Source organism: Anomaloglossus baeobatrachus, chromosome 1 (assembly GCF_048569485.1).
Source record: "Anomaloglossus baeobatrachus isolate aAnoBae1 chromosome 1, aAnoBae1.hap1, whole genome shotgun sequence".
In the NCBI taxonomy this organism is placed as follows: Eukaryota; Metazoa; Chordata; class Amphibia; order Anura; family Aromobatidae; genus Anomaloglossus; species Anomaloglossus baeobatrachus.
Window position 1 is genome coordinate 318,570,786 of NC_134353.1, and position 12,626 is coordinate 318,583,411.

The following is a 12,626-nucleotide window of genomic DNA, read 5'->3' on the forward strand; positions in this document are numbered from 1 at the left end:
TGACTGGAGGCTGCCCTTCCCGTGGTTGTTCCTTCCCGGTGAAAGACCTGGCTAGTTTCCTGCCAGCGTTGAGAAACACGTGATGGTGTCTCCGCAGGCCTTCTTGCTTTGAATATTTCCTTCAGTGCTATGGACGGTAATTAACCATCCTTGCCTTTTCTATGGTGAATCTAAGGGGTACTTTGCACACTACGACATCCCAAGCCGATGCTGCGATGCCGAGCACGATAGTTCCCGCCCCCGTCGCAGCTGGGATATCTTGTGATTGCTGGTGTAGCGAACATTATCGCTATGGCAGCTTCACATGCACTCACCTGCCCTGTGACGTCGCTCTGGCCGGCGACCCGCCTCCTTCCTAAGGGAGCGGGTCGTGCGGCGTCACAGCGACGTCACACGGCAGGCGGCCAATAGAAGTGGAGGGACGGAGATGAGCCGGATGTAAACATCCCGCCCACCCCCGTCCTTCCGCATAGCCGGCGTGAGCCGTGGTGACACAGGTACGCTAATAATCCTCGCTCCTGCGGCTTCTCACACACCGATGTGTGCTGCCGCAGGGGAACGAGGAACAACATCGTAGCGTTGCTGCCGCGCAATTATGAAAGTGTCGGACACCGATGATACGATTACGACGCTTTTGCGCTCGTTAATCGTATAAAAAACGCTTTACACACTACGATATCGACAGCGACGCCGGATGTGTGTCACTTTCGATTTGACCCCACTGACATCGCAGCTGCGATGTCGTAGTGTGCAAAGTACCCCTAACAGTTGGCTCCTCGCTCCAGCATCTACACAATTTTGTCTCACTCAGCACTTTATTGTGCAATGATGTTTTAGATCATCACTGCAGAGTGATATAAACTGCCTAGTCATTTAAAGTCTATGGGCGATCTGCAAGTAGTTAAACACTGGCATCTATACCTGCGCACTTAATAATTAGGCTGTAAATACAGTGGTGGTCAAGTTTTGAGACTGACACATATTTTGGTTTTCATAAAGTTTGCTGGCTTATTTTTTTTATAGTAGCAATCATATCAGATGAATTACAAACATTTGCAGTCATTCCTTGCCATGAAAATAAAGTTAATCACAAAACTCCCATTTCAACTGATTTTCAGCCCTGCTACAAAATGACATTTCAATGATTATCTGCTTAGTTTAGGAGAAAGTGTTAACAAGGACAAGGCAGATGATATCACGATCATGTGGTTTGAATTATAAGAGCTGACTTTTTGCTTTAGGATTTGCTCCCACTTGTGTATAAAATGAATAAGTGCAGTGTCAGGAAAAAAAAAAAAATCAGACCAATGTTATTCATTGAGTCAGTGCTGATCTGCATTTTTTTATTTTTTTTTTTCCCTCAGCTTTTATTGGCATGATGGAAAAATTGCGGCATGCTGCACGTGGTTGTGTATATCAGACGAGACTCACCAATGCAAGTCAATAGGTGCAAGAAAAAAATGGACAATACACGGAACATCTTTGTGGCGTCTGTTTTTTTACAGATACATCACCATTCTGCCGCATAGGACACTAAATGGTTCTGTAAATGATTGTAGAATAGCTACTGAGAAAAAAAGTCATACAAATGGCTTACGCATGTCACACTGATGCTAGTTGAGCTAAAAAACTATCGCACACTTGCATAACATACAGAATGACAAGCATGACACTCATCCAACTTTTCTGGATGAGAATCGGCCTGATTTTTTTTTTTGCACACACAAATGTGAGTGAACCCTTTGAAGGAGGCTGGTGCTTGTTATCATTGTCTTCTGTGAAGTATGGTAAACCCAAAGAACACAGTTATCATCGCTTTTCATCAAAAGGGCTTTACAAGCAAGGACATTGCAGCTTGTAAGATTGTCCTGATATCAGCCATTTATCGGATCATCAAGAACTTAAAAGACTTAGATTCAATTGCTGCGGAGAAGGCTTCATGGATCCCATGAAAGTTCCGCAAGTGATCGGACCAGCTCCTAAAAAGGATTCAGTTACGGGATCTGTTCAACACCAGCGCAGAGCTTGCACAGGAATGTCTGCTGACATGTCAATGCATGTGTATCCACAGTGAGGTATTGGCTGTGAGGGTGGCATGGTGTCAAGAAGGGCAGCAAAGTAGTAAAGTCTCTCCAAGAAAAACATCAAGGACAAACTGACCTTCTGCAGCTAGTAGAGAGATTGCACTGTAGAAGACTGGGTTAAAGGGATTTTCTTTGATGAAGCCCTCTTCAGACTGTTGGGAACATCTGGAACAATAATTCTCTGGAGAAGAAAATCTGGGTATTTCCATGAGACGTGTAATTCCAGCTGCCAAGCATTCTGAGACCTTTTCATCCAAGGGAGTGGGCTCACACAGACTTTTGCCTAAAATCACTGTATAAATAGTGTCTAATAGGGCTGAGCAAATCCGGACTGTAAAAGTCCAGATCCGAGCGGTTTCAAAAATGTCCGGGGCGCCAGACCCAAATCCGGGATTTCGGGTGCACGATCCGGGTCCGACACTGGGGAACATAATTGAAAAATAAAGAAAAACAGAAATAAAACAGCGTTTCATACTTACCGAGACTCAGTGTCATGGTGGCACACTGCTTCCAGGTCGCGCATTCACTTCCTGTGCTGTGCATCGTATACACACAGCTTTCCGTTTTTTCCTCACCCACCGGCCGTCTTCTCGTTTGTGATTGGTTGCAGGCAGACGCGCCCCCAGCCTGTGACAGTATCTGCCTGCAGTTCAGTCATCACAGGTCAGTCATTGTCTGCACAGCCAGCGGTTGTGCTCTATGACCGCTGGCTGTGTTATGTAGTAGAGCTGAAGCGGCGTGGGGGGACCTCATGTGGATTACGCCAGACCTGCAGGGTGTTGGGGGTTAATAAAAAGGTGAAGGAGGGTGTGTGTTTTGTACTTTATTCCTAATAAAGGATTTTTCTCTATGTCTGTGTATTTACATTCATGTACAGGTTAGTGTGATGAAGGTATTTCATAATGCCTGTGCCATCACTAACCTAGGGTTTAGTAGCAGCTGTACGCTGCTATTAACCACTTATTACCCCAATTGGCACGCTCCAGGCCAACAAGAAGAGCCGGTAAAACACCGGGATTGTCACATCTAATAGATGTGGCAATTACCGGGCGGCTGTGGGCTGAAAATACTAGCCCCCAGCTGGCTTTATCTTGGCTGGGTATCAAAATTAGGGGGGGACCGCACATCGTTTTTTTTGTTTGTTTGTTTTTTTAATTATTTATCTAAATAATAGAAAAAAAGCTGCATCACCGGCACTGCCGCGCAGTTCTGACTGGAACGTGCATGTGTTGCTGAAATATGCATGTTCACCATGCTGACCCGCAGACACTTGCACTGCTTTCCCCGTCTACCGGCCATCCTGCCGCCTGTGATTTGTTGCATTCAGCTGACACGCTGACACTCAGAGTAGGGACGCGTCTAACTGCAACCAATTACACGTTCCGGTGGGCGCACAAAACAATGAATATTGAATTGTCGGCTCCGGAAGGGAAAAGCATGACCCAGAAGGAGTTTGCCGCCTTGACACAGCCTCAGTTGAGTACACCGTGCATGCTCCTACCCCCCCTATCACCGCCACAAACGTTTTTAATCTCTGAATTCTGGTCCCCACAGATTTATATACGGGCATCAGAATCCGGAGTGGATCCAGACTTTTTTTTTTCACTCTGGCAGTGATCCGCCGGTCCTGGTTTTTGGCGGGTTCAATCAACTCTAGTGTCTAATTATCCTTCAAGAGTAGCTGTTCCCACCTATCCAGGAGAAATGTGGTGATGAACAAAGGTTTTTCCAGCATGATGGAGACAGTCACAAGGCAAATTAGCTTGAGGAACAAAACATTGAAATTTTGAGTACCTGGCTAAGAAACTCCAAATGCCAACCTCATTGAGAACCTATGGTCAGAACGGATGGACAAACCTAAACACAAAAGGGGTGATTAATTGCAAGCACTGCTTAGACAGGAATGGGTTGTCATTCATCAGATGGCCCAGAAGCCGCTATCCAGCTGCCAGGGAAAATTGCAGAAGTCTTGCGAAATTTGGGTGAAAACTCTAATTATTGAGTCTTTACATAAACTTGATGCATTTGTCAATAAAGCTGTAAAAAGTTCTAAAATCCAGTAAACTGTGAAAACCAAAATTTGGTCAGTCTGAAACGTTTGGCTACGACTGCATAAATATATGTATGTTATGACCGGATCCTAATGAGTATGGCTCTCCATCTAATTATAGCTGTGCGCTTTCACAGTCATTAAAGTAATTTGCCATTGGGGCAGTGATGACCTGGCATGAAGCGCGCTCGGCTGAAAGTGCATGTCTCTTTTCTGCAGGGCCTTTTGTTGCTCCAGCAATTGACAAAAAGCAATGCCGCCATCCAGAAGATTGTAGCTTTTGAAAACGCTTTTGAGCGGCTCCTTGACATCATTACAGAGGAAGGGAACAGCGATGGCGGTGAGTGTGGCGAAGAAATGATACACCGAGCGAAGTACATAGTGTCTACACCTGGCTAATGACCAGTTATGTACATGTAGTTCACACGTCATCATCTGAACCATTTTATTATGTCAATTGTCTGCTACTTTGTGCACCGCATACAGAATTGCTTTTCGGTATTATTTTCTCAGCATTTATGATGATGGATGCTTGTAAAGCACAACAGGCATTCACAATACAATGCATTATATTAGTACTGTTATTAAAGACCTGCTAAAGGGTTATTCTCATACCCTGTTTTCAGGGGTGCACCACTCTCCTGCCTCCCGATTTCCTGACTGCTGGGCGATGGGTACTCTATATTAACAGTTCAGGTTGTGGCATTGCCCACAGCTAGCCCAACTATGCCTTCTTGATGCTGCTACCTCACCTAACTTTACCTCTGCAGCATCAGAAGTACAGGGGCACTGAAGCTGACCCGGATGAATATCTATGGGTGCACCCTAATGATCCCTACAAAACTCGGTGCAGAGCTTTCAAGCTCATTATAAAAGAGCTTGTATATAGTGTTGAGCAAGTACTCGCTATGCTGTTAGTGAGTACTGTCCGCTACTCGCACAAAAGCTGGCCGGGATGAAGACCTATGGGGTGCACTCTAATGATCCTTACATAACTCGGTGCAGAGCTTTCAAGCTCATTATAAAAGAGCTTGTAAATAGTGTTGAGTGAGTAGTTAGCTATTCGTACTCGCTATGCTCTTAGCACTGTCCGCTACTCGCATATTCGTTACAAGTAGAGGGCGCAATGTAAGTCAATGGGAAATACTCAGTAGCGAGGGACCCGAAAGCCGTACTTTTTGTGCGAGTAGCGAATAGTACGTCTTTCGGGTTCCTCGCTACTAAGTGAGTATTTCCCATTGACTTACATTGCGCCCTCTACTTGTAATGAATAGGCAGTAGCGGACAGTGCTAAGAGCATAGCAAGTACGAATAGTCAACTACTCGCTCAACACTATTTACAAGCTCTTTTATAAAGAGCTTGAAAGCTCTGCACCGAGTTATGTAAGGATCATTAGAGTGCACCCATAGGTCTTCATCCCGGCCAGCTTTAGTGCGAGTAGCGGACAGTTCTCGCTAACTTCTCGCTCAACACTACTTATAAACACTGCGCTTGTTTAGCCGCAACAGAGAGACCCCAGCAGTGACAATTACCCCTTGGCCATAAGCAGCAAAAATAAAAATCCAAGATTTTGGAAGAACAGGCAAACTTCGCTATTTATCTATTATTGCTATGTGTTCATCTTAGTAGCTAGTAATGACCCTTTAGAACTCCTCCTTTTCCTGTAGGTATTGTAGTAGAAGATTGCCTGCTGCTGCTCCAGAATCTACTGAAGTATAACAACTCCAACCAAAACTTCTTCAAAGAGGGCTCCTACATCCAACGGATGAAGCCATGGTTTGAAGTGGGGGATGACAACTCTGGGTGGTCTGCACAGAAAGTAACAAATCTTCATTTGATGCTGCAGGTAAATATCCTAGATTTAAGGGGAATCTGTCACCAGGGTTTTACCACCTACTCTGAAAGCAGCAGAATAAGAGACCCTGATTCTAGTGATGTCACTTACTGGGCTGCTTGCTATAGTGTTGCTAAAATCCATTGTATTAGCAGGAGATTACCACTAGAGGACTAATAAACCTGCTGCCATGTAGTCCTCCATTTACATGAGTTCTGTATAACGCCACCACCGATAGGCAGCTTTTTGCCTATGCACAGTGTACACAGCTGCCAATCAGTTATATGGTTGGAATTATGCAGAGCTCAGTATTCAGAGAATTGGTAGATCTGAAAACACATGAAATAGTGATTTTGTCAAAACTACAGCACACAGCCCAGTAAATGATACATCCCTGGAATCGGCATCTCTGCCTCTATATCATGCTGATAATAGATGGGGTAATGACAACGTAATGATAACAAAGTCCCACTAAATAGTAGTAAGGTTAATTGCAGTATATTGCGAGCTCTTGAAAATCTAGTTTCTCTATCGTTTCATTGGGGGACACAGGACCATGGGTTATGCTGCTGTCACTAGGAGGCTGACACTAAGTAGACAGAAAAAGTTAGCTCCTCCCCAGCAGTATACATCCCGAGCCGGAGGCGGGCTCAATTCAGTTTTAGCTTAGTGTCGTAGGAGGCTGATGTGGGCCGTCTCGGCCCCCCTCAGCCATTTGCTTTTTGCGCTTTTTTCCCTTTTTTCGGCGCCGCTCATCGCTCTCATACCTATCTTTTCGTTTCTGCAGGTATTTTCTTCTTCACTCATCCTCCGCAGCCCTGTGGGTACCACTCCCCAGGGTCGCAGGGGCTTGAGATTTCGGGCCCTCTCCCCCGTCCATCCCCGTGGTACCACTCCCGGGGTTGCGCGTGTGGGCAGGTTGTCGTGGGCACCCCTGATTCGCCTGCGGTATCACCCCAAAGGGCGTACAGGGGCATACAGCAGGGATGGGACCTCAGCAGCACGTCTGAAATCCGATGGGGCCCGCATCGCTGCCTTCTCCTGCAGGGGGGGCTCCTTACCCCCATCATGATGTCCACTTCCCTGCCTCAGCACGCTGCTCCCCCGGAGCCACCAGTCTTCCAGGACGGGGGCACTGCACACAGGCAGGGGCAGGGAGCCCTGCCTGCACCTCATCCATCTCTGGGCCGGCGCCGCCGAGGTCAAGTAGGACCGACCTTCTCCTACCTTCTTCTCCAGGCGGCTACAAAATTGAGGCCCCGGTCTCGGCCTACGCGCTCTGCGCCCCAGCCACGTCTCAGCAGTCGGCGGCGCGCGCTGGCACAAAGGCAGAGCTCCCTCTTGGCGCTCCGGTCATCGCTGCTGCGCCACCACTGCTTGCAGGTATGGCAGCCTGTCTCTACCTCCCTGCGAGCTGGCAGCCCCAAAATTTAGGCCCCGGCTCCGGCCTTGTCTCCAGTGTCCCAGGCCCGCCCTTCACTGCAGCGCTATTGGTCGCCGGCCGTCCGTCTCCGCCCTCCGCTCTGCCCCAGGCATCACAGGGGGGGGCGGTGGCTGTGTTTTTCCTGCTCTCCAGACTCCTTCAGCGTCCAGCTTCTCAAAAAAAAAAAAAAAAAAAAAATAGAAAAGAAATAGGACTCCCGGTGTGCGGATTGCTGAGGCTGCAGCAACCGTTTATAACAGTAAAAACAAGCCTCAAAAGAGCCACAATCATACAGGGATTGTGTTTTATCAGAGGTTGAGTTTATTATTGTGTATATGTGTGTATGTATATGTATATATATATATATATATATATATATATATATATATATATATATATATATATATATATATATATATATATATATATATATATATATATATATATATATATATATATATATATATATATATATATATATATATATATATATATATTAATATAATATATATATATATATATATATTAATATAATATATATATATATTAATATAATATATTAATATAATATATATATATATATATATATATATTAATATAATATATATATATATATATTAATATAATATATATATATATATTAGTGTGTATATACAGTTAGGTCCAGAAATATTTGGACAGTGACACAAGTTTTGTTATTTTAGCTGTTTACAAAAACATGTTCAGAAATACAATTATATATAATATGGGCTGAAAGTGCACACTCCCAGCTGCAATATGAGAGTTTTCACATCCAAATCGGAGAAAGGGTTTAGGAATCATAGCTCTGTAATGCATAGCCTCCTCTTTTTAAAGGGACCAAAAGTAATTGGACAAGGGACTCTAAGGGCTGCAATTAACTCTGAAGGCGTCTCCCTCGTTAACCTGTAATCAATGAAGTAGTTAAAAGGTCTGGGGTTGATTACAGGTGTGTGGTTTTGCATTTGGAAGCTGTTGCTGTCACCAGACAACATGCGGTCTAAGGAACTCTCAATTGAGGTGAAGTAGAACATCCTGAGGCTGAAAAAAAAGAAAAAATCCATCAGAGAGATAGACATGCTTGGAGTAGCAAAATCAACAGTCGGGTACATTCTGAGAAAAAAGGAATTGACTGGTGAGCTTGGGAACTCAAAAAGGCCTGGGCGTCCACGGATGACAACAGTGGTGGATGATCGCCGCATACTTTCTTTGGTGAAGAAGAACCCGTTCACAACATCAACTGAAGTCCAGAACACTCTCAGTGAAGTAGGTGTATCTGTCTCTAAGTGAACAGTAAAGAGAAGACTCCATGAAAGTAAATACAAAGGGTTCACATCTAGATGCAAACCATTCATCAATTCCAAAAATAGACAGGCCAGAGTTAAATTTGCTGAAAAACACCTCATGAAGCCAGCTCAGTTCTGGAAAAGTATTCTATGGACAGATGAGACAAAGATCAACCTGTACCAGAATGATGGGAAGAAAAAAGTTTGGAGAAGAAAGGGAACGGCACATGATCCAAGGCACACCACATCCTCTGTAAAACATGGTGGAGGCAACGTGATGGCATGGGCATTCATGGCTTTCAATGGCACTGGGTCACTTGTGTTTATTGATGACATAACAGCAGACAAGAGTAGCCGGATGAATTCTGAAGTGTACCGGGATATACTTTCAGCCCAGATTCAGCCAAATGCAGCAAAGTTGATTTGACGTCGCTTCATAGTACAGATGGACAATGACCCCAAGCATACAGCCAAAGCTACCCAGGAGTTCATGAGTGCAAAAAAGTGGAACATTCTGCAATGGCCATGTCAATCACCAGATCTTAACCCAATTGAGCATGCATTTCACTTGCTCAAATCCAGACTTAAGACGGAAAGACCCACAAACAAGCAAGACCTGAAGGCTGCGGCTGTAAAGGCCTGGCAAAGCATTAAGAAGGAGGAAACCCAGCGTTTGGTGATGTCCATGGGTTCCAGACTTAAGGCAGTGATTGCCTCCAAAGGATTCGCAACAAAATATTGAAAATAAAAATATTTTGTTTGGGTTTGGTTTATTTGTCCAATTACTTTTGACCTCCTAAAATGTGGAGTGTTTGTAAAGAAATGTGTACAATTCCTACAATTTCTATCAGATATTTTTGTTCAAACCTTCAAATTAAACGTTACAATCTGCACTTGAATTCTGTTGTAGAGGTTTCATTTCAAATCCAATGTGGTGGCATGCAGAGCCCAACTCGCGAAAATTGTGTCACTGTCCAAATATTTCTGGACCTAACTGTATGTGTATGTGTGTATGTATATGTATATATAATATATATATATATATATATATATGTATATGTGTATATATATATATATATATATATATATATATATATATATATATATATATATATTTTGTACAGGTGCTATCGGGCAACTAGTTGGCATGATAGATACATACATATAGAAGGGAACGGTGGTTTTTACTATCCACATATATTCCCAGAATATTATCTCAATAGAGTTAATGCATAGAATCCTCAGAGCTTAAAAAAAAAAAAAAAAAAGTTAATTATTCCGGACCGGTAACGGTCAAGATTGCTATACCCTCAACTTTTGAATTCACCCAAATCATGTCAGATTTAGTGATTACAGCCACCGCAGCCCCTGACACTGCAGGTCCCGGTATCCCCCCCGGCCGGCTGGTTAGCGCCCCTGTCTCAAGCCATAAATCCCCTCGCTGACGTCCTCGGGTCGGTGCGCATACGCTGCGTCCCTGGCCGACGCTCTGTCATACCTCCACAGGACTGGCGCAATCCCCTCGGGGAGTTTTCACCTTCATCCCCAGGTCCAGACGGCCGCTCCGCCGGAAGCCTTTCGACCTTTCGGGTGATGGCCCAGGCGTACCGCCTCTGCTGGATTCCAAGCAGGTGCCTGATGTTCGGCGCATGACGAATAGCCTGGTAGAAATGGTGAGTCAAGCCATAAAGGTACGGACAGCCCTTTTCTCTCCGTGCACACACAGGGGGAGGTGAGTCCCGTGCCAGGGACCTTATCCACGGCTCGAAGCGGACCCGCCGGGTCTCTTCGGCGCCCCCCCTGGTTTTTCCTTGATTCCCAGGTCCAAACTTCCGCTCCCCTGGAAGCCTTCCGACCTCTCTGGTGATGACCCAGGCGTACCACCTCTGCTGGATTCCGAGCAGGCACCCGAGGTTCGGCGCATGACGACTAGCCTGGTAGAAACGGTGAGTCAGACCATAAGAGCACGGTGAGTCCTCTTCTCCTCTCTGAGCACACAGGTCTCCTTTAAGACTTTTCTGGCGGACCCATGATGTATTCAGTGGACATCCAGTAGTTCGCCGGGTTACTGTGTCATGGCAGACAACACCCAGACACGACGTTTACCAGCGGTAAGTCTTGTTATTGTCATTATCCCTTCCCCAAAGGGCTCCGGAGAGAAGGGGCATGCTCCCCTGTGATCGACCCGCCAGGGTTCCACCTGGCTTATCATCCATAACGTGACGTCTCTCAGGGACTCCACGGACACCCTACGCAGCGGTCTACGTTCCATCTCTGCCGATTCAGAACTGGTTGACATCTTCGGTGAGTATCTTCTCAACACAGCCCTGGCGTCTGCCAGCGGCACGGTCTAAGCCTCTAGCAGCAGTGTGACCACCCGTTTAGCACTCTAACTCAAGATCTGGAATGCGGATGCGACCTCTATGGCTGGTCTCCCTTCCGCTCTTAGGGCAGCGTCCCTTCGGAAATGGGCTAGTCCAGTTGGTCCCCTAGGCCACCTGAGGGAAGAGATTCTTTCCCTACCCAACATCGGCCCAGACGCATGCGGGTGCGTCGCTCCACCGCTCGGTTCCAGTCCTGTCGCGCCTCAACCTTTCAAGGCGCCTCTATACCACCAATAGCTCATCCACCTTGCGAGGCAAGGGACCTCTTCCTTGCTTAAGGGTCGTTACAGGGATCATAGCGGCTGCCATGCCATCCTACACTCCAGAGCTATTATAGTCACTCCGCCCTGGGACGGCCTGGTGGTCAAGAGTTCTTCCCTCAAGGGCTGTCGTCTGGGTGTGTAGATAGCCATCGTCGCCTTTTCGCTTCTAGAGTAGCTGATCTTTCAGGAAACGTCTTCTCAGATCCCGCCCCGGCGGATCATCCCTTTAGACACGGTATTCAATACCGTCCGAGGTCAGGTACTCCTCGCACAAGAGTGGTTCTCTTCCCTGCACCGAGGCCTCCGTACTCTCTGCCATCCGCACCCGTTTTTCCATCGGTCTTGGTATGCGAGTCCCCGGTCAGTTGTCGGCGGGGATATAGGCAGTACACTGTACCCAGTTGCATCCTCGGCCCTTTCAGCGGGCCCTGACGAAGAAGGGGGTCAAATCTCTCCTTGCTATGGACCGCTGGTCCCGTCTATATCGAATGACCGCCATTCCCTTCCTAAGTGGACCATTCTTCGCAACCTCCCTGGGGAGAGTCCCTTCTCTTCTTCTTCTTCTTCTCCTTCTCCTCTAGAGGATAGTGTTCACCGTCACCGATCTCCAAGACTGGGGTGTGCCTCTCCATTCCTGCAGCACAAAGCTGTTGGACACCCCTGAATATTGTCTCCCTATCAACATTCCGGAATTCAGCCATACGGCTAGCCCGGCTACGATTTCAGCACCGTGTACTGGGTTGTCCAGTCAGATTCCAGTCTGACCATGCCGCAGTGGTGGCGTGCATCATCCACCAGGAAGACACAAGGAGTATCATGGCAATGGGTGAAGTCAAGAGGACCTTGCACTGGGCCGGATCTCTTCGCGCTCTAATCTCGGCAGTGCACATCCCTAGCGTGGACAATGGAACGGCTCTCTTTTCTCGGCAGGGATGGCCCCGCGTCAGGCAGACGGTTCCTCAACAGAGAAGTCCCCAGCCAGATTTTCGGCGAAGGAAAACTCCGGTCGGGGACCCAATGGCCTCCCGATTCAACTATCAGGTCCACGGTTCATCGAGTGGTGCTACCTCCACTTGGCCTAGGTGTCGACGCCCTCGCCCTGTTGTGAATCCAGTTCAGGCTCCCGTGCATCTTCCCTCTGCTTCCCAGGATTTCAAGGTTTCTCCAAAGAATCAAGGCAGAAGGTGGCGCCAGAGTGGCCCGGGCGAGCATAGTTCACACAACTCACTCAGCTTCTCACAGTTGCCCCGTGGCACCTTCCAGACCCTCCAGATCTTCCGTGT

At 46.7% G+C, this 12,626-nt stretch overlaps 1 protein-coding gene across 6 annotated transcripts in view; it reads left to right on the forward strand.

The window, feature by feature from the left end:
* Positions 1 to 12,626, forward strand: part of USO1 (USO1 vesicle transport factor) — a 148,530-nt gene that overhangs the window by 60,259 nt on the left and 75,645 nt on the right. For all 6 annotated transcript variants that reach the window (XM_075351394.1, XM_075351398.1, XM_075351402.1 and 3 more), the window contains 2 exons: positions 4,354 to 4,474; positions 5,803 to 5,981. In XM_075351394.1, the coding sequence (XP_075207509.1) occupies positions 4,354 to 4,474; positions 5,803 to 5,981 (300 nt within the window). The remainder of the gene's footprint in view (positions 1 to 4,353; positions 4,475 to 5,802; positions 5,982 to 12,626) is intronic.